At 37.5% G+C, this 23,231-nt stretch overlaps 1 protein-coding gene across 1 annotated transcript in view; it reads right to left on the reverse strand.

The window, feature by feature from the left end:
- arhgef4 (Rho guanine nucleotide exchange factor (GEF) 4) overlaps window positions 1–23,231 on the reverse strand; it is an 87,215-nt gene that overhangs the window by 37,890 nt on the left and 26,094 nt on the right. The window contains exons 2-5 of the mRNA XM_079378373.1: window positions 4,281–9,884; window positions 2,708–3,022; window positions 2,028–2,157; window positions 794–829 (exon numbers count right to left, since the gene is read on the reverse strand). Coding sequence (XP_079234499.1) covers window positions 794–829; window positions 2,028–2,157; window positions 2,708–3,022; window positions 4,281–9,500 — 5,701 coding nt within the window. The 5' untranslated portion in view covers window positions 9,501–9,884. The remainder of the gene's footprint in view (window positions 1–793; window positions 830–2,027; window positions 2,158–2,707; window positions 3,023–4,280; window positions 9,885–23,231) is intronic.

Consider the following 23,231-nt stretch of genomic DNA (forward strand, 5'->3'; position numbering starts at 1 on the left):
AACTGGCCACTGTTTTAGATCAGGGGTTTTCAAACTCGGGTCTGGGGACCCCCAGGGGATCCGTGGAGAAGTTCAGTAAAAACAAAAAATAATAATACAGTGCAAAAAATAACATTTGGAAAATAGTAATAATAATTAGTAGTAGTAGTCATAATAGTATTAAAGTAAATAAATAAATAATTTTTATATAAATAAGAAAATCCAAAACACTGAGAATTTGAAAAATTATTATGATGATTATTTATTTATTTGTTTGTTTGTTTATTTGTTTATTGTTCCCTCACAATAATTATTATTACTATAATAGCAACAGTTACTATTATTATTTTGATTGTTTTATTTATTATTGTATGAATCATGGTATTATTAACAATAATATTAAATATTTAATATATAGAGAGAAAATATTGACAAAACCATTGTAAATAACAACAACATCATGGTAACTATTTTTCTCTTATAAATAGAGAGTATTTATAAGAGAAGCAAATACATAGCTGTATAGAAAGAGGCTCTCTTGCAAGGGGATCTTCATATTTGGAGATCAAAATGTGACTTCAAACCTCCAGTTTAAATCGCACATACTTAAAAATCCAATTGGACTATTAGCCAACAGACTAAAATAGCATAAACAATCGACATATTAGAATTCATAAAAACGCACAAGCTGAGGAAAATATGTTCAACCCAACAGTCACAGATGCAAACAGGTCAAACAAACAGGTTTGAATGTCCCTTCAATATTTCACAGCATTGTCCAGCTCATATTGTGGTTCAGAAGGAGTAAACTCACCCAAAGGGGCGACCTGACCTGTGCTGAGATTCGATTCTGTGGAGAGAAGCATGTATCGGTGTTAGTTTCTCTCATGAAGAACTCCTGAACTAAAATTACAAACTAAAAGACTCAAGTTCTACATTAGCATAGTCTCAATAGGAATGCTGAATTAGCTTGTCATGCGGCATACAGAAAGGTCGTAGAGTGGGCATGATGTCAGCAAGGGGCAAAATGAGGTCATTGTGTCTTTCTCCTCATAGGAATCCATATTACATAAGGCAAGGCATTTACAGAGGTCTTGCAAAATACAGAGCATGTCCCAGCAATAAGACATCAATAGTGGGAGGAATATAAATATAAATGAAAGAGAACAACAGTAAAATAGATCAAGAAGTCTCAGTTCAGATCAGAGATTCAGGAGAAAAAAAAAGCACACTTTAATATATAACTGGCTCAGATTTAGTCAGGGTTTTATGCTGATCATAGAAACGTAATGCTCATAACAGCAGGCAAACAAAACAGCCAACTCAAGGTCAGCCAAAGCCCATTTCATAGTAGCTTACACTTCTATTGAGACACTCTACTCAATTTCCTAAATCAAAGTCTCATTTTAAAAGTGTGCGTATGTGAGCGTATGTAAGGGTGGGGGTTATAAACCCATGCCAGGTCTACCTCTACACTCAGAGAGCGAGTGAGAGTGAGCGAGAGAAGGCCTGGCGCCAGTGAGTGGGTGAGAAATAATCAGCAGGATTGTTTGGCAGAAAGAGAGAGGATCAGCACTGGAGGCCTTTGAGCTCCACACTCCATGCATTACTGCACAAAGATAGCCTCTGTGCTCCCGCTACGAGCACACACGACTGAATAAAGCTTCTTCTTAAGACATTGCACGCTGTAGGTGGAATTCATCACTCATCACAGATCTACTGTTTGTTTGTGACTGCAGCTGGTCAAAGACCTCCTCAGGTTTATGTCCAGGTATCTTAACGCAAATGGGTTAGTGTTTGATGATGAAAGACTATAAATTTACATCAAAGACGTCTGTGAGTCTCTAGGTTCCGAATGTCACAAACAGAACTATAAATAACTCACAGAGGGTTATCAAAGGTTGCAGAATGAAGGAAACCATTGCCCCCTGGAGGACAATAAAGTATACCAAGACTTAAAGGAAAGATTTAGGAAGTCAATATAATTTGTACTATAATAAAAGGTTGTGGTGCAATGTATAGACAGTTTAAATGCCAATGTTCTATACCTGAAAATGATGCACAGTGAGGCCAGCCCAAAAAGTCCAGTCCAACAGGTGTGCTCTGGGAGAGGAAGTGGTCTTTGAGAGGAACAGAGGGGAACTGCTCCGGAGAAGTTAGGGAAAGTCTAGCACGCACCTATGGATGAGATAAAAGTATATATTATTAATAATAATGATTAAAAAAATATTTGCTATATATACTTTTTTACTATACTACATACTATTTACTATATGTATATACAGTATATAATGAAATGTACTGACAAAACAGTATATATTATTATAATATTCTATTGATACTGTTAATTATAAATAAAAATTTATATATATATATTTATCTGCATATCTATATTTATATGTGATGAAAGGCACTAGGAAAACAATGTTAAAGTTATTGTTATTTAAATATAATATTATAGTCACAATACTGTATGTACTGAGAAAAACGGTGTAAATTAATGCAATTGTCTTAATCATTTTAAATGAAGCAAATGCATAAGCTCATTTGATATTTCTAAAAGACATCATAAATGGTGAAAGTGTTCAGCCAGATGTTTGTGTATTCAGGCAAATTACAAGAAACGGAAGAGGAATCGGAAATCCTAAAGGCACTACAAGGGAATGAATCCAGAAGCGCAAAACAGGAAGAAAGCAGAAGAGTTCTCTCTTTTTGACGAGTTCCTTACTTTCTCGTGCTTCTGAGATGTTGGTGTGCTAAGCTGACGCAAACTTTGTTGCGTCTTTTTATGGATGTTCTCCACATCAGTCAACGTTTCATATGAGCATGAACGCCGACGTGTTTCGGTCGAATTGTTCTTCCTCTCCAGGTCAAACGCCACCTCTCTGATGCCCTGAAGACACACGGTCCAACCGTAGAGGTCTGAGATGGGTCTGGGTGCAGCTTTACCCTGCTCTCTGGACTTCACCCGAAGCACACATGCACTTCCCTGTTGTCTTCTCTCTTCTGACTGGATGGCTGGCTCAGTACTGTGCTGTACATGCTTTGAGTGCAAATTTAGGTGGTTATTGTACAGTACATGTACATGTCTTTCGATGGATGTCCACTAAGGGATGCAGTTTGTCATATGTTGACTTTTAATAATGTTAAGAAGCTAAAAGTAAACATTAGCAAGATATTTACACTCCACTGTACTGATATATTTTTCCAGTGAAAACATTATTCGACTGTTATATATATATATATATATATATATATATATATATATATATATATATATATGTAAATATAAGAATATACAGTATATAAGAATATATCTCTAATACATGTGTATTTTGTCTACACTTGCAGATTAGTACATAACATTCATAACAAGTGCTTGGGTTCAGTAATACTTTTTAGGAATTTTTTTTTACTTTTATTCAGCAAAAACAAATTTAATTGATCAAAATTACATTAAAAACATATAAAGTTACATATGATTTCTCTTTCATATAAATGGTGTTCTTTTGCAAAGAATGAAAAAAAATGAATCACCATTTCTACAAAAAAAGTAAGCAGGCCAACTGTTTTCAACACTGATGATAAGAAGAAGCATTTCATAAGCAACTAATCTGCATATTAGAATAATTACTGAAGGATCGTCTGACATTAAAGACTGAAGTAATGGCTGCTGCAAATTGAGCTTTGCCATCACAGGAATACATTACTATATTTTAAAATAGCTTAAAATACAAAAAAGTTTTAAATTGTAATGATATTTCACAATATTACTGTTTGTTCTGTATTTTTTATCAAATAAATTCAGTCTTGGTAAACATAAGGGACTTCTTTCAAACACATGTTTAAGTCTTACCAACCCCAAACTTTTAATGGAAAAATCTACCAATGCAAAATACACTTATTTTTAAGATAAAATCTATTTAAACCTTAAAATCTTTTACAGTCAATTTTTGCACTGTAGGGCACACTTTTTAAAAGGGTGGACAATGTGATGTTCCTTGTTAGCCGATAGATGGCACTATCTTTGAGAAGTATTGTGACTTAAACATGTAACAGCCCTAGTCCAGCTCAATAGCAGAAAGCAAGAATGCATTTTGAACAATGCACCATAACAATTCACTTTTGCTTTGACGTATAAAGAGTCTATTGAAGAATCAAACTGAAGTAGAATTACTATATACAAACAACAAAGTAAACAATAGAAAGTGAGAAATCGCATAGCAATCCTGTCCAAAATGTTCAAAGAACACATTTAAGCTCTCCTAACATCATAAACTTCATAAATTACTTTTACTCACCTCTGGTTTGTTGATCAGGGATGCTGAATTCAGGCTATTTTGAGATTGGCTGTCTGAACTGCTGTCCTCTAGTAAGGACTCAGAATCAAAAGAGTGGATTGTTGTGAGTTGTGCTGTTCTTGGTTTCAGAGACGTTGGTCTCTGAGGTGGATCGGAGAGAACGTCAGTGCTCACTCCCTGACCGAGCGAGCAGAGAGAAGATACAACGGATCTCGAGGGGTAACGGAAGCTCCTACGGTGTGTCCAGCCCAGACCAGGACTGTGAGGTTTAGGACTCATGGGCCTCGTCGGCGTGTCAGTGGTCTCAAAACAGCTTAGAGACCTGGTCCAGGTAGGTGATATCTGGTTTGCAAGTGCAAAAACAGTGGGGTGTAGAGGAGATTGCGACCTATCCTCTACATTGGACTCGAAGCCATCTTCTGAGATCTGGTCAGAATCTAAGTAAGGAGCACAAGGCAGCCCACCTCCGTCCAGATATTTACTATCTTCAGACTCTTCCTGAAGACCAGATTTCAAACTCTGTGAATCAGAATGGCACATGTTCCTCAAACTGTTTTTGGAAGCTGGTGAGCTGTTAAGTCTGGACCTGTTCTGAGGAGCACAGAAGGCACAATCGATATTGCTCTGATGTATGGACTTGTCACAAACCATCCCAGGAACCGATAGAGTTCTTTTACAAAGTTCTGCTTCCTTAGAACGTTTTGACTTCCTCCAGGACTGCTTGGTTTTTACCTCCTCGTTCTCTGACTGTGCAATCTGCTCCTGGTTGTCCCTCTCAGGATTTTTAGTCTCAAACAGACTAGACAGAGACTTGTGAGCCATTGCGAGCTTCATGCGCAAGTTTAAGTTATCGGAACTCTTGCTTCTTTTTTGTTGTAATCCCTCTGTCGTTGGGGAAACTCTAAAATTCAGTGCTTCTCCATCTTTGTGCTGCTGATACAAATTTTGGGATATTGTGTATTTCTCTCTATTCTGCATGTTTAAAGTAAAAGATTTTTCAAAAAAATAATCGTTGGAGTGGTCAACAAACTTTGTAATGTCTGTGAGATGATCTGTACTTTGAGAAATAGAGGTCTTGTACAGTGAAGGGTTGGATTTGTTACTTGTGGGCGACCTATTGTACTTCAACTCACCCCGTTCATCTCCATCCTCACTGGAGTCCTTAATTTCTGGATCAACCTTGTTATTGCCTTTGTGTTCTCGTTTAATCTTGCGGAATGAGGGCATTCGAGAAAAAACCGAAAACATAGAGCCCTTCCCTGATTGGGTTCTCTTATTTCTTGCAGAACCTCGAAGACTAGATGATGACTGAGTGCTGTCCTCCATTTCTTCGCTGTTGGTACTGGAGTCAAGGTCTTGTGACACAAAACTGGAAACACTATAACCATCACTGCTATCAAAACCATTTGATAAAGAGCTCATTGTTTCTCCAGCATCTGGTTCATTCATGACAGTGGCTACATTGGCTTTGGTACACATGGCAGAAATGTCCTCATGTGGTTGGTTTGTGACGTCATCACAAGAGCTCCATTCCTCACTGAATCCACCTTCGGATAATGAACTTCCTCCCTGTTGCTCCCCCAGTCCATTTTCCATCACAAATGAGCTCTCTGGTGAACGGTCCGACTCCAAAATGGCCTCTAAATTAGTGATGGGTAAAATACGGCAACATGAAACAAATGCGCCCTCTGTCTCCAAGTTGCGCAGTTGCAAAGATTGCTTACAAAGAGAATCAGAAGTTTCACATAGTAAATCAGTGCTTTCAGGAGAGTTTGCCATTAAAGTTTCAAGCTTTCTCTCCATGTTTTCTAATGCATAAGCATCATCAACCTTGAGAGAGCCACTCAGTGGTAATATGCTTTTCTCTTGGACGAGCTCCGGATGTTTGTGTGCAAGCAAATGGCCAATATGTGAAAATTCACAGTTTGTAGAGTCTGCATTAACCTCTCCATGTGTGCTGCATTGGTCATCTGTGTGTGAGGGACGCAAGGTTTGCAACACTGCAGTTCTGCTCTGACTGATGCTGTCTGTGCCCTTGAACTGAAATCCTCCTTCTGCCTGCTCTCCTTCCACTGCAGACGAGTGCAGCTGGCACTCCTTTCCACCACAGCAATCACAGGGCTGCTTTAGTATAGCATCTCTATGGCTGCTGAATTCGTTGAATTCAGAAGGTTTAGCAACATTATCTCTGCTGTCAATTGCAGTTCTCATTTCAGATGCTTTAAAGGGAGTAGCCTGATTAGCAGGGGCACTGTCTTTACAATCACCATCTTTTGAGATTAAAGATCCAGCATTGTTAGTAAACCTACTATATTTTTGCAAATAATTGGGCAAAGAGATCTGTTCACCCGAGGCACGCTCTTCTAAAGTAATGGCTTTAATATTATTATTTGTGTCTGAGCTGTATTCATTGTTTCTACTGTTCAGCTGGGAATAATCAAAAGGAGATTGTGCATTTGTGAAAGGATCAGTACATGCACTAGACAAAATATCAACATCCGGCTCAATTGTTTCATGTGACTCGTTTTGCCTTGCTTGTTTGTCAGACAGGGTGTCGGGTTGGTGAAATTGTTTGGAGGTCTCTGTATATTCTATAACGCAATGTGCTACTTGTTTACAGTTCATATGAAGGCCATCACTGAGCTCTGTGGGGCTGACTTGAGATTTGTCATATGAAATCTCAAACAGACTATCCAGAGATTCGACAGGACTGTCTACAGGACACCTATCGGCTTCAGCTGTCTTCATGTCAGGACACGTAACACTCAATGACTTAGGCCTAGTGTATTCTATGCACCCCGAACTATCAGAGTAAATAACTGACTGCTCTATTGAGGGAACTATTGTACATCCTTTCTTCCCTTTAATAATGCGATGTGTTTTGCTATTCTTCTGTGTTCCTTCTAAAACGTCACCATCGTTGGTATCAAAAGTTTTAGTGTTAACATACACTTGTGCTTCAGTGAATTCACCCTGTGTGCTACAGTTAGTTCTGCTACTAGGGCACTGATGGGTTTCATAAAAATCTGCCTCAAGCTCATGGTCCTCTGAACATGTTTGCCCACTGTCCTCTAAACAATGACTGTCCATGTGACAACTACTAACTGAGTAATCCTTTTTTTCAGTGTGCATTTGTAATACTGTGAAATTTTGTTGATCGTAATGAGGTCTGGCCTGCAGATCTGACTGTTCTGAGGTCTGGTCATTGATCACATGCTGATGCAGTGAATCTGACACTCCAGCAGAAGTTGCATCAGGCACATTTGAGAAAGCTCTCTCAGCTGCAAAAGACTCGCATTCAGAAACAACAGGTGGGGTGTCATTTAAGTTCTGCTTTTTTAAATTTAGACTATTGTTCTTTTGGAAGTTCAAATCGAGTTCTTTGTCAGTATCCTTTGAAGTAAGCCTTCCAGATGTTTTCAAGGATTGTCTGACTTCAAAATTCATGCATATGTCCACACAGTCCTGTTTTAAGTGTCCCTTTTCATTAAGAGCCGCTGTGTTAGAAATAAAACCAGAGTCTGACTCAGTCGCAGTCCACAGGGTGTTCATAGAATTTTCCTTAATGAAATCAACCTGTGATTGGCTGTGTTCCACTGAAGTTTGTGACTGGCTGTGTTCCACTGAAGTTTGTGATTGGCTGTGTTCCACTGGAGTTTGTGATTGGCTGTGTTCCACTGGAGTTTGTGATTGGCTGTGCTCTATGGTGTTATTTGATTGGTTTTGTTCTGCTAAATCCTGTGGTTTCCTGTGTTGTATGTAATTCTGTGATTGGCTACATTCTATAGAATTCTGTAATTGAATGTGTTCTGATGTAGTATGTGACTGACTGTTTTCTACTGAATCCTGTGATTGGCTGCATTCTACAGAATCATTTGACTGGCTAAGTTCTACAGAATCCTGTGATTGGGTGTGTTGTAGTGAGGTCAGAGACAGACTATATTTGTTGTGGTTGATTACATTTATGGATAGCATGTCTTCTACTGAGTCCTGTGATTGGTTGTGTTCTACTGAATTCTGTGATTGACTGCATTTTACAGAATCCTGTGATTTGGTGTGTTCTACGAGGGTCTGTGATTGGCTGTGTTTGATGAAATTGTGAGATGGCATGTCTTCTGAGATCAGTAACTGGCTGTGTTCTATTGACTCTTGTGATTGCCTGTGTTCTACTGAATACAGTGATTGGCTGCATTCTATAGAATCCTGTGATTGGCTGCATTCTACAGAATCTTTTGACTGACTATGAAATGCTGAGTCTTGTAATTGGCTGTCTTCTACTGAATTCTGTGATTGCCTACATTCTACCGAATCCTGTGTCTGACTGTGTTCTATTGAGTCTCGTGATTGCCTGTGTTCTACTAAATTCTGTGATTGGCTGCATTCTACGGAATCCAGTGATTGGCTGTGTTCTACTGAGTCCTGTGATTGGCTGTGTTCAACAAATTCTTGTGATGGCCTGTCTTCTGTTGAGCCCTGTGATTGGCTGTGTTCTGCTGAATTCCATGATTGGCTGCATTCTACAGAATCCTGTGATTGGTTATGTTCCATTGACAACTGTGATTTGCTGTGCTCTATTGAGGATTGTGTTTGGCTGTGCTCTACTGAGGGCTGTGATTGGCTGTGCTCTACTGAGGGCTGCGATTGGCTGTTTTTTGTTGACTCCTCAAATTCCTGTTCAGTAGGCTTCTCAAATGATACAGACTCATGTACAGAAAGATGACATGATACAGATAAACTGATCTTATTTTCATTAACACCCAGCTCATGACATTCGTTATCTTTACTATTCGCAACAGATGCATTCGAAATCAACTGTATTTCAGTGTTACTACTGTCAATATCATTTTGCTGTAACTGCTTCTCACTTGAGGTTATGTTCTGTATTCGTGGCTCATTGTATCCTGACTTAGTGTCTGTGATATTTTTGTTAATTTGATGCCATTTCGATCTTCCCTCAAAGGTGTCAGCAAACTGAGACTTGGCTTCATCACCGTCTGTTAAGGTCAATAATGAGTCATTAGCACATGGCTCGGTGAGTGTTTGTGGTTCTACAGCGTTCTCTAATGCCAGAAGGGGTGTTACTACGTAGGATTGGTCATTCCTTGAAGAAGAATCAACTCCAGGTCCCGCTGGAAAATTGCTAAAAACCTCCTCACATTCCAGAGCACCCTTAGCTTGAGACATTCCAGTGCCATCAACTCCCATGCGCATCATCCCCATATTTCCAGTCTGTGTTTGCAATTGTTCTCTATGCCCTGTTCTACTGAGACTGTCAGCATGATTGACAGAATAATGCTGTTTTGATGAAGAGGGATCTCTCTTTCTAACTGAAGGTGAGTGTGAGTCCAGATGACCCACAGAGCAAGATCCTGTCTCATAGCTGAGTGATGTCCTGCAGCAGTCCTTAGTTTCATGACTCAAGCCAGATAAAGTGTCACTGTGCTGAGAGTGTGTGTCAAAATATTCCTCTTTTGTGTCCTGTGCTGCTTCAGGAACCGGCTCACACCATTCCTGATGGTCCTGTTGCTCTACATGCTCCTCCTGCGGAGAATCCCCATCATCCAGACAGGCTGCCTCACTCCCAGAGTCCTCTAAAGCTGGGGCCTAGGAGGACAAAGAGAATGTGTGAGTTATTTTGCTGTTCTTAAGAAAGAGGACATTATTTTTCTCAAAGTAAACAGTTTATAAGTGACATCAGTGAGGCAATTCAAAATAGGAATTAAACAATTTGTTGAGTTGTTTTCTTTTGTCTGCAATCAATTTAACTCTAAAGAGGAACATATGCTTGTGAAGTTACTCATAGAGGTATGAAAATCATTCAATTACTCTTAAATTCTTCCCCTCACACCTGGAACTAATGTGTCACTCAACCATGTCCTGCTTCATGCAGCTAAATCAAAGCTCTTTAGAACGCACCTACTTATATGAAGCATCTGATCCATTAGCTCATTTGTTCAAGGAATTGTTTCCCCGCAAACAAAATTATACATGATGATGCACAGATGCAGATGCAAGGAACAGATTGCATGAGTCATTAACATCATATTAGCACAAACAACAAGGGAATAAAAATTGACACCTGACTAAAAAAAAGCTAATAAAAAGTAAATGACAGCAATACAACAGACTGCAGATATGTGCAAAATGCATTTGTATCCAGATATTGTGGTTACAAAATCTACCATTACGGACTAACTGGACCATGCTTAAGAGGAAAAAACTTGACCCCTTGAGCTCCACTCATAGTAGGATGTGGAAAGGGATGGGAACTTGCACCAGAGCAGACATTTGCGCCGTCATCCAGCTTAGAGCAAACATACAACCAATGCCCTAAGTAGACCACCAGCCAACCTGCTGTTTGCAACGGGCCGTTTTTTTTTTTTACTCAGCACACTCCATAATCCCTTTTTATTGGCCTCATAACCCACTGGTCTGTATACCAATAATTAACCATGTCTCCAATCTTGTTTACAAAAGATTGTAAAAGCAGACACCAGACTAAGTCAATCTGCTAACAAAAAGAGATGAAAGCCCCCTATCATACCCTGCTTGTACTTATTAATCGAGGGGTCATCAAGCACAGCACATCTCCAGCTAATCCAGACAGGTCAACCTACTCCAAGGCCTTCAGGTTAAATTAGAAAGGACATTAAGATGAATGGCTTTAAGAACAGCAGGTTTAAAAGAGTGCCAAATACTCCTGCACAGTCTTTGCTTGAAGCTTATTTTTGGAAATACTAATACAATACTAGACAGACAGACAGATAGATCACAGTGCATTAAGTAATGTTAACAAACACAACTTCTCATTTTAATAATGTATTAGTAAATGTTGAAATTAACTAATGTACTACTGTTAAATAAAAAGTAGTTAACTAATGAAAAATGCATAAAAATACTATAAAATAAATCATTAGTATTAACAATATTAAATAAAATAAAAATAACATTAATAAAATACAAAATAGAATTTGTTCTCTCTCTCTCTCTCTCTCTCTCTCTGTATGTATTATCATTTCATGCATGATGCTGTTTTCTCATTTTCAACTCCCTAATATTCAATATCCTATTAACAGAACTTATATCTTACATGTTTAACAAAACATCAGTGTCAAACTGTGACAGAGCACATAGTGGTACCGCATTAGCCAAGAGTAAAACCTGTCCGCATTGGCCTCAGCCAACAACACAACGTCATCTGACCCCATTTAGGAATCAGAGCTTGTTTTGCCAGATTGATTACAGTTGAGTTGCCTAAATGTCTTAACATCTTAACACTACATCGTAGGCTGTGCAGGAGAATGAGGGGATTGGGTTTGTGTTCAAGCGTGAATATACATTATATACAGTAGGCATATGAGGTAAAAATGGAAAGACAGAACCAAAAAAGACACCCGACCCACTACATGGTGTCACGCCTGTTAAAAATATTCACAATCCTTCAGCATGGTTGATTTTTTATTTCCACCAATAAAGTTAAATATATACAGGGATAATTCCAGATCTTTGGAATATTGTGTCACAGTGATTTATATATAGTAACTTCATGTCAAAAACGTTGTCGACCCCATGTACATCCAAGAAAACTAAAGGATCAATTAAAGGAAAAGGACTATTACAAAACTACAGTATTCACTGTCTAGCTTACATACAATTCATGAATCTATGATGTATGACAGGTCATGAATATTCAATGATCTGTAAAGTTCTCTTCCATTGAAGCATTCAGAAACACGAAGAATCTGAAAATTCCAGCAAAAGCTATATTCCCCAAAAAATAAAGACATTAATGTACTTCATGTAGAAGTAGTCCCAGAGCAAATCCCAGAGCTCAGTCCAATTTTGAACCACAAAGTTCACAAATTATCCCCATTCAACAGCAAGCCTGAGCAATTTTTCTAAGATGTTCAACTCTGATAGTGAGTGAAAGAGACCAGTCCAACTCACATTTCATCTTTTTCTGCTGCTTGAGTATAATGTCTAATCTTTTTTACAGATCAAAATAGAGTACCGAGCATCAGAATTTCTCAGTCAAGTAAACCACCATTTAAAAGTCTGTGTGATTGATTAATGAAATTTTTACTGCTTTTATTTTGTCAAAGCTAAATTTTTGCAGTCATCACTCCAGTCTTCAGTGTCACATGTCATGATCTTTCGGAAATTATTCTAATATGCTGACTTTGTACTTAAAAACATTTATTATTACTAGTCAACGAATATTATTATTATATCAACGGTTGTGCTACTAAACATTTTTGTGGAAACCATAAAATAATTTCTCAGAATACTCTGCTGAATAGGAAGTTTGAAGGAACAGCATTTATTTGAAATAACAATCTTTTGTAAAATTATTTATTGTCATTTTTAAATGAATTTTATTTGTTTTTGCTGAATAAAAGTATTAAATAAAAAGACAACAAAGTATGTGATAAATAAAAGTCTCAGTGGAGATAATAAACAGCATTTATACTGCTGTTACAGAATACATAAAAGAAGTTATCAGAAAGATGTTTAAATGCCTAGAAGTAGAAACAAACTTGTCAAAAAGAGAAAATCTTTCCCTTCTTCTTAAACCTATGTTTATTTGACTTAATGTCTGAAATAATAACCTTTCTGTAACTCTGTGTGCATCAACAATCATAGTAATAATAGGGTGTGCAAGTGTGGGCTATATAATAATATTTCATGATTTAAGTGAGCATCTTGAGTGCTTTTAAGTAGACAGTCTAGAGAATTTCAGGGGCTGCTGGGTAAGACAGGTCTGAATCAGTTCCACCAGTCGGACCAAAAAAAAAGCTGCACCACTATCTGCTGTATAGGCTAGATGTTTCTTATAGCCTTTCTGCTATGTCATTTCCATTATAAGCACATCAGACATGATTCTTCAGCAAACAATAGTGCTATAAAAAAGAGATTATAATTAACTAATAAATAAAAAGTAAAAATGCAATCACAGTCTTTCAATTTGCTGCTGACCTGTCGTAATAATAATGAGGTATACACTCCCAGATATTTAATCATATCCATATCATTACTTATGTAGCCGATCAGATTGTTCTTATCTGAAATCCCCGCAATGGAGTGTCTTAAACTGACTGGAATAACACTATAAAAGAGAGAGAGTGCTCGCTAATGAGATACACTGAGAATACACAGCGAGCTCAGCGTGCTTTTGCTTACATCATTCCTCATGGGTGCAGGATCGCTGCACAGTCCAGACTGAGCGTCTACTTCCTCTAACCCGTAAGACATGCAAATGTAACATTAACATACTGTATACGCCTGCACGTGCAGTGTTGAGGTCATGTGACAGTGTAACAGTGTAGCATGCTACATATACTGTTGTTTACTGGCTAATGTTGCAACATGTTTGAATAATTATGAAGGGGGAAAACTGGGTGTGCATTTTATTGTTTTATTTATGCTGCTATTTATTTCTGCATTGTACATTAGAATACAACAATAAAAACATCAGCCAAGACATTGATATTGCTAACAACATCTTTCTCCACGCATTATAAACCTGCTCAGTTTAGGTTCATGAGGATTCATGATTCAGGAGCAGTGGTTTGGTTTCAGGGGAAGGTGGTTTTAAAGTCAGGATACTGCATACTGAAGTGCTGCAATCACAGGATCCTGCTGCTATCCCAACATGAGCATGAGCTCATCCCATCGGGGAGGCAACCACAGAGAGGGAAACACACACAAACACATCTGCACACATGCAAGGATGTCGCTGTCAGGAGATACCCACACTCACAGGGGGCTCTGTATGACTGAATTCTGTATTCTGAACTGACTGAAAAGACTGAAAAACTAGACTGCAGATATTTTTGATGCTATATTCATACATAGTGAAATGATTTTGTGTCAAGTCTAAATCTATATTGTATTCAAAGTTGTAAATCAAACAAAGACTATTAGAGTGCATTTTACAATAGCATACAATTTTAGTCTTTCTACTTCAAAATTCACATGTATTGGTCATATTTTTCACACTTTTGGTATTAATTTTCATTTTTACGCCGATGATACAAAACTCTACGTATCTACAAAATCTAATATTTTCCATGCCCCTCTCGAACTTACTAAATGTATGCAGGTGGTTAACATTTGAGTATGAATTTCTTAAAGCTCAATGCCAACATAACTGAAGCCCTTCTTGTTGGGTCTTTTAACAAAGTCTTTTACTTTGTTTTTAATTGACCTTTGTTGTAAGGTGTCCTTGAATGCCATGAAAGATAGCTGTACATAAAAGTTAGTAGTAGTAGTAGTAGTAGTATCACGAAATATGTGAAACTTTACGTATAATGATTAAGGTCATCTAAGACCATACCTTATATGCCAGCTCTCTCATCAGATATTATCAGATAGGATTTTAAGTAATAGTAAAATAGTAAGATGTATTTGTAGAATGTTTACTAATAAATCATTTTAGCTGAAATGCATCTGAATATAACCCAGTGAATATATTTAAAAGCTTTAGCTTTCCAAGTATATTGGAGCCTTCAAGAGCACTGCTGTGCATAAGAAGTGGTTGTGGTGATTTAGAGCAGGTGCACACACAACTGAGATCCTCCCGGTGCCAACTAAATCAGCTGACTTCAGATCAGACAAACAGCTTTAACAAAACTCTCTTCAAAAACACTATGGGCCATGCTATTTCATACAATATCCTTCTTAATGTTTTAAAAACACTCATTCATTTAAAAACACTGTAAACAACAGCCTTGAGACTGTATTTGCATTGGTTCAAATCTTAGACCGCAATTAAACAATCAAATTAAGTGCAATGAACTATAATGTATGAATATTTTCCTACCACTGCCCTGATGGTAGAGAAATCTCTTCTTATGAAATACAGTGCCCTCCAAAAGTATTGGAACAGTAAAGACAAAATTGCTCTGTTGGCTGTGGAGTCAAGACATTTACAAATATGATTAAAAGATGAATATGAGACAAAAATACAGAATGTCACATTTTATTATTAGCCGTTTCAACACATACATGTTTTACCAAATAAAAACTAATTTGTGATTTGATTAATTTGTGTTTTTTAAATACTTTATCACATTAAATGAATGATTTACAGCCCTAATTGATAGCCCTAAGTTCTACGTTCCAACACTTCATCACTTCGGTTTATTTGAAGATTATCTTCCAGCTATCTTTAAATTCATGTGTTCACTTTGCTAGGAATACCCCATTTGAGCCATTATATCTTCATCAAAGGTCCTTTTATCAGGCACTGCATATTTATCTTTGACGTGCAGCATCTGCAGGTATGACGCTCCTTGTTTCATTGCCAAAGTATTATAAACATGACCGGCAGTCTATGATTTCTTTTAGTTGCACTAGTAGTCTAGATCAGATATTCATTGCAGAGCATTTGAGGCTTTTCAACTACACATTTACACTCCAATCATTACACTTGCATACTGAGCATGCTGTACATTTTAAGAAGATGTGCACACTGTCTGACAGACAGTGAAGGTCAGTGCTTACTGTTGAGATAAATCTAATTCAGAGATTTCAGTGACAACAAAGAAACAGAGTCATAGGCTAAGAAATGTTGTCTTTCTGAGATCAGGCATTTTCAACTCTGCTTGCATTTTGACAACCATAAAACATGTTAAAATGACTTGAATTGCACAAATGCTTTTTGATTACTACATTTTCATGGCCATTTGTAGAACTCGATATGCATGAATTGGATCATTTGATTTACAACCTGTGCTTTTCACCTGATTTACCATAAGTCAGTCTTTTCTCACAGGAGTCTGATAGTGGAACATAATCTCTCAGTCTGTTTATTGCTTTCCAAATCTGATTATCATATTATCTGAAATCCCTCATGATGCACTGAAGCACAAGCAGTTAAATATACCCTCATCCCCGCAATTTCTCTAAACTATTAGGGATCCCAGATAAAGAGCACTGCGTGTTGAATCAGCAGACCAAATAATAAGTGGTTTCTTGTTCCTAATGAGGAGGTGATGACAAGCTTATGCAATGCTCCCCTGCTGAGAGACAGAATTTAAAGCCTTGCTCTGATAACTCTCAAAGACACACAGAAGAAAAATGCACAGGGAAAAGACCTTTGCCCTATAAACTCATGCCACGGCTCCCTGATCCCTCTTGTCCATTCTAATCAGCAGAAGTTTGTTTACCAAACAGAATAATATATACTTTATCAGTGGTTGCATAATCTAAACAGACACAATCGCCAAAACACAAGGGAGCTGTTTTCCCAAAAACAGGTTTACAGGGCAGGGACATAACTTGCACACTGAACCATTGCTAAATGCTAAATGCTATATGCTATATGTAAAACAAAACAAAACAAAACACAGATATAACAGATACAACTTTGTACCTTCTTTACCTCTAAATGGAACATATTAATACCTTAAAAGGTATATAATAGTATTTTAAAAGTACATATTAGTACCTAAAGTGTACACTTATATACACTTATATACTTATATACACTTAGTTTTGTACATTTTTTCTGAGAGTCTATGACCAACGATCTCAAGAACCACTGAACAGATTCCACAAAATACTTGTTTTAACATATAAAAAGAGCACAGGCTGGGGTCTGAGACAGGGGGGCTACAACACCTCTACTTCATACTAGATAGCTCGTCGCCTCTTGGAGTTGGTTTACATTCCTGTCCTGCGATCGCTCTCATTCTCTGTGTCTGAATGGTCTGGTCTTGTCTCTACCCTGGGGAAATAGAAAATCTGTCCACATCTATTATAAACATTTTTTCCTGAGTGAGACTTCAGGAAAGTGACTCATTGCGGGACATTTAAACAGCATTAGGGCTTTACATAACGTAAACTCCTTAGCTGGGACCTTCATTTGCATGTTCATAAGTTCTTGCTGTCCTGTTATACTCTAAATGAGATTGTTTGGAAAGGCCATATAAGCTACTGAAAAAAATACTTAAAATCATTTGGTATTTTGTCTGCTTGCATTTACATACACGTCTCCTGAGCTTCCTCGTGTGGCACATGCCACAAGACTCAAATTTCACTAAATGTTTTGCTTAATGAAACACATAAATCTTTCACTGCTCCCTTGTTTTTTTTTCTTCAATGAATTTGTCTGTCTATTTCCCTGTCCAGCCAAATGTAATAGAAGCTGATGTATTGAGTAACTGAGTGTGGTATGTAATCGGCATTCTCAAACCTGTATGTCAGAGGGATTGGGGGCCTCGAGCATCAACTCACACACACACACACACACACACACACACCTATCAGTCCCAAACAACAACATGCGTGCTAACACATGTATCCACACCCATACTTTTACTCATGTCTAGCTCTAACATGCCAAAACACTGTGATTCAAAGAGAAACCGGATAATCAAACTGCCCCAGGAAAACACCGGTAGGAAAAACAACTCCCATTCATGTGCAATCTGATCGCTGATATTCCTGGCGGGAAGGCAGATTGGGACGGATCCTCTATCGCATTGCTCTTCGCTTGAAAATGGTATTGTTTGGGAAAAGTGCTGTTTCACGGCTCTAATTTCAGCTGGTGGCATAGAAATATAAAAGGCCAAAAGTCAAGACAGTTTATGTTCATAGCATGAAGTTTGACAACTGATTGATTAAGCTGTTTAGTGCTTATGTCAACAAAATTATGGCTGAAATGATCAGGAAGCAGCTATGCTGACTGAGCGCATGCATAAACTGCCTACATTCCCACGGCAAAAAGGCAAAATATGAATTCAAAAGAATCTCTTTCAGAGAGAGCCAGGCTGTGAGGATGCATTAATTCACAACCATAATCTGACTCATGCTGTGCATGACATATTGCAATTCAACAATGACCCTCAACAAGAGGTTCTTACATCACAGATGAGGCTGCTGGAAGAGCTGAGTAAGACACGCGGCACTGCGCTTAAACTGAGCTGCAACTGCAGTCCTGCTTCAGGACACTCATGCTTCATTACAGTAAATATCTTGCCCATGAGTCAGGTGGCTAGATCTACATGGCACATTTCAACATTCCATGAAAAACAGCTTAGGTTGCTTTTCTACCAGTTTAAGAAGTAGGGGGCATGATGTACAGGGGCTCAGAGAAATATTTAAACACTTCAAGGGATAGTTCACCCAAAAATTAAATGATAATTCTGTCATCTTTTCTTCACTGTCATTTCACTCCAAACCTGGATGACTTTCTCTCTTCTGCAAAACACAAACAAAGATATTTTGAAAAATGTTGTATGGAGAAAAAAAACACTGAGACATTTAAAATATCAAAATATCTATTGTGTTTAGCAGAAATTAGAACATCTTACAGGTTTGGAACGACATAAAGGTGAGTAAATAACAGGATTCTCATTTCTCATGGACTATACATTTAAACCATAATTAAGATAAGAGATAAAATAGGAATTATCACGTGAAGAAAAATAAAAAAGGTAAATATCACTTGTAATCAGAATATTACCAATACTGTCATTGTCAATTAATTGACTAATTGATTGATTGATGCCAAAATTCTAAATTGTGACCATATTTTTAGTATTTAGTAATTATTTAATAATTATGTGCATTTAGGATACATAAAGTGCTAGCTATGAATGTAAGCAGTCTGTCATTTTATTCCAAAATGTTAGAAATCCATCAATGTATTCAATGCAATTCCAAAAAGTGAAACGGATTTAGGTTAAGAGATATATTTATTTTAAGAGATTTGATTATAAATTAATGTTTTATCAAATAATTGGTCACACTTTATTTTAAGGTCCACTTCTAACTAGTAACAAACCATTAACTACGAATTTTGCCTCAATAAACTCCTAATTTGCTGCTTATAATAGTTAATAAGGCTAGGTATTGGACAGGATTAGGGATGTAGAATATGGTCATGAACAATATGTGCTTTATAAGTACAAATAAACAGCCAATATGTTAATAATAACCTATTAAGCAACTAGCTAATAGTGAAAATTGGTCCCTATACTAAAGTGTTACCAAATAATTTACAGTATTTGTAAAATATTTTGCTTGAAAAGTATGTTTCAATCTTTGCAAAACAATTTATACATTTGAATTCCAGTCTAAGTCTTCAAATACAGTTTGGGGCCACTATACGGAAAATGTGCTGAAAACATACAGTGGCATGCAAAAGTTTGGGAACCCCTTGCAGAATCTGTGAAAATGTGAATAATTTTAACAAAATAAGAGAGATCATAAAAAATGCATGTTATTTTTTATTTAGTACTGTCCTGAGTAAGATATTTTACATAAAAGATGTTTACATATAGTCCACAAGATAAACAAACAGCTGAAATTATTAAAATAACCCCCTTCAAAAGTTTGGGAACCCTTGGTTCTTACTACTGTGTGTGGTTACCTGGATGATCTACGACTGTGTTTTTGTTTTGTGATGGTTCTTCATGAGTCCCTTGTTTGTTCTGAACAGTTAAACTGAGCTCTGTTCTTCAGAAAAATCCTCCATGTCCTGCAGATTCCTCAGTTTTCCAGCATCTTTTGCATATTTGAACCCTTTCCAGCAGTGACTGCATGATTTTGAGATCCACCTTTTCACGCTGAGGACGATTGAGGGACTCAAACACAACAATTAAAAAAGGTTCAAACATTCACTGATGCTCCTGAAGGAAACACGATGCATTAAGAGCTGGGGGTGAAAACTTTTGAACAGAATGAAGATGTCCAAATTTTTCTTATTTTGTAGAAATATAATTTTTTTCCATTTAGTACTGCCCTTCGGAAGCAACAGAAGCTACTTGCATGTTTCCTGGAAGACAAATTAAGTACAATTTACCTTGATCTTCAAATTCAAAAAGTTTTCACCCCCGGCTCTTAATGCATCGTGTTTCCTTCAGGAACATCAGTGAATGTTTGAACCTTTTTTAATTGTTGTGTTTGAGTCCCTCAATCGTCCTCAGTGTGAAAAGGTGGATCTCAAAATCATACAGTCACTGCTGGAAAGGGTTCAAATATGCAAAAGATGCTGGAAAACTGAGGAATCTGCAGGACATGGAGGATTTTTCTGAAGAACAGAGCTCAGTTTAACTGTTCAGAACAAACAAGGGACTCAAACACAACCATCACAAAACAAAAACACAGTCGTAGATCATCCAGGTAACCACACACAGTATTAAGAACCAAGGGTTCCCAAACTTTTGAAGGGGGTTATTTTAATAATTTCAGCTGTTTGTTTATCTTGTGGACTATATGTAAACATCTTTTATGTAAAATATCTTACTCAGGACAGTACTAAATAAAAAATAACATGCATTTTGTATGATCTCTCTTATTTTGTTAAAATTATTCACATTTTCACAGATTCTGCAAGGGGTTCCCAAACTTTTGCATGCCACTGTACATATCTTGGCACATATTTCTAGGAATTTTGTATGCATGAATGTGTAAATTTAAAAACAGGAACACTGCAACTGACAAAACTTTTCCGCATGCACTTTTTCAGTCTCACTGGAAGCCGATGACAGGATATCAAAAGGCTTCCAACATTTGCAGTGACCGCAAGTGTAAATTCAGCTGGCTGGACACTCTTGTTCTCTCTCTTATATAAGTTAAGTTTGACCCTCCTCAAGCTGAAAAACTAATTGCCTTGTTATGCCACTGAAAACCTTTTTTTTTTTTAAACCAGCACCTCCCCAAATCCATGGCAATGCTGAAGACGCTGCCAATACTGCCTCCCAACTGCGTGAGTCCACTCACACACACTAATGCGGCCGTTGGTGAAGCTTCTCTGACTCAGTGGGAGAAAGTCCAGGCGGTGATCTAGGCGTCCTTCATTTAATCAAAGACATATGTGATCTCAAGAAACAAGCCCAAGGATACAACCGAACTGCCGTTATAGGAAGTTTGTCAGACATTTGACACAAAAAAACATCTTTGTTTGACTCTAAAAGAATCACTAATCCAAAAAGTGCAAACTTACTATCATTACACTGAATAAAAGCAAATGTATCAGATCCTGACATGCTATGACATTTTCAACTAAAACTTCAACATATCTTTCACCAAAGCAAACATGTCAAAAATGTTCATTTGAACTCAAGGCTGTCCTCTTTCTAGGAAGCAAAGTTGCAAGATAACCTATTAAGAACAGCTTCAAATGAAAATTAACCGAATGACATAACTAACCACAATGACAGTGTGATGTTAATCTGCTCCGACAATCCGTAACCAACACAAAGCTATGAAAACAAGCTGATGCACTCTTACCTTAAAGAAGCTTCGTATAAAGTATATAACACTCAACATTGTGAGTGAGTGTGTTGAGGAGGGGACAGCTTCAATCCTCTTTCACTCCCCCTCTAACCCTCTAACCCTCTCTCTCTCTCTCTCTCCGCAAACGTGTTGAGTGTTTCTCCAACCCGCATGCTTACTTGTTGCTATTTAGGAGCGCTCTAAGACTCATGACACAGCCAGAGAGAGAGAGACACGCAAAGAGAGACAGAATGAACCTGTCATGCCATGCCAGAGGTTTAAGTTTCCTAACAATGAGCACTCCTTCGTTCAACTCAGCTATGTAAAAACAACCGTCTTAGCCAGAGAATCATTTAACCATTTCACTTCTGATCCTACAAACATCATAAAAAGATTTAATTACGCTGTCTGAGGCTGGTCTGAGGTACTATAACAGCCTGCGAGTCGGGCTGGGGTGGATTAAAAAGGGTGTTGTGGGTGGGAAAGCATTAGGTCATTTTATTGTATTTTTTATATTGTTGGGTGCATGTCTGCGAAACGCCCAGAGTCTGTGCTAATGCTTTAATCTTAAACCTCCCGCCCAGTAACTGTACCTGTGGTGTATGTAAACACTATGAGTGTGAAGTTAAACTAAACATCACTTGGCCGTCCCTGCAGTGAGGTCAAGTGGGCACACGCTCTCCAAAGGCCTGGTGTTATCATGTGTTTATGATAGTGCTGAGAAACATATTGTAGGAAGGTTTAACCCATGAGGAGAGGACCTGCAGTGGAAAGTGTTTTTCGTCTTATAGCAGAGGTATAATTTAACCTGAAGTGTGTAAGTTATGTCACCAAAAACAACTTAATTACTGTTTCTATGTTTCTACGTCTGCCATTGGCTAACCAAACAGATAGTCCCACCCCAAATGGATACCATTGGTTGTGCCAGCTTGGTCAAGATCAAACAACCTAGAAATAGCTTACCTGTAAGGCGGGATATTATAAACTTTGTAGCATTTTATTTTATTATTTTTCCTGGTGGTCCACTTACTGTTTTCTTGCACAAAAAAAAAAGAAAAAAAGAATCTAAATACTGAATATGTAGCTGTGGTGAAACAATGCTCTCAGTTTCTTAGTGTAACTAAAATAAAAATGCTTTCATTGAAACCTGACCATAATTTTCTTCACAATTCAGTATTGCCTTTCTATTTTCTTTATTTGCATACACTACCATTAAAAATGTGAGGTCAATAAGATGTTTTTGAACACCTTGAAGTCTCTTATGCTCACCAAGACTGCATTTATTTGATCATAAAATAGTAAACGGTAAAACACAGGTAAAATAAATGGAACTTTTATTTTTAAGAGTGTATTACATTTTAAATATATATATATATATATATGACCACAAATGGTCAGGATGAACTGAGTGGACTTCTTGTTGTGAAGTAATTCAAGTGGATGAGGAAAATTCTAATTTTGAGTAATATAGGGCAGTACGTGATTCCAAAGTACTAAATTACAGCTAAAAAAGATTTAACATCCAAAAGGGCCTGTTAAATCATGTCAGTGTAAAAGTATGTTGGAATGACAATAGCATAATGCTGGCAGGTAAGCTAATAAACTTCAGTATCAAGATTCACATTTCACATTATTAATCAAGCTTTGAAATAGTAGGAGGTCTTGACAGAAGGCGCCCTCTGCTGTACATATGTGAAAATACAACCGGGGGCCAGTGAAGGCCCA

This window comes from Barbus barbus (assembly GCF_936440315.1).
Source record: "Barbus barbus genome assembly, chromosome: 26".
Classification (NCBI taxonomy): domain Eukaryota; kingdom Metazoa; phylum Chordata; class Actinopteri; order Cypriniformes; family Cyprinidae; genus Barbus; species Barbus barbus.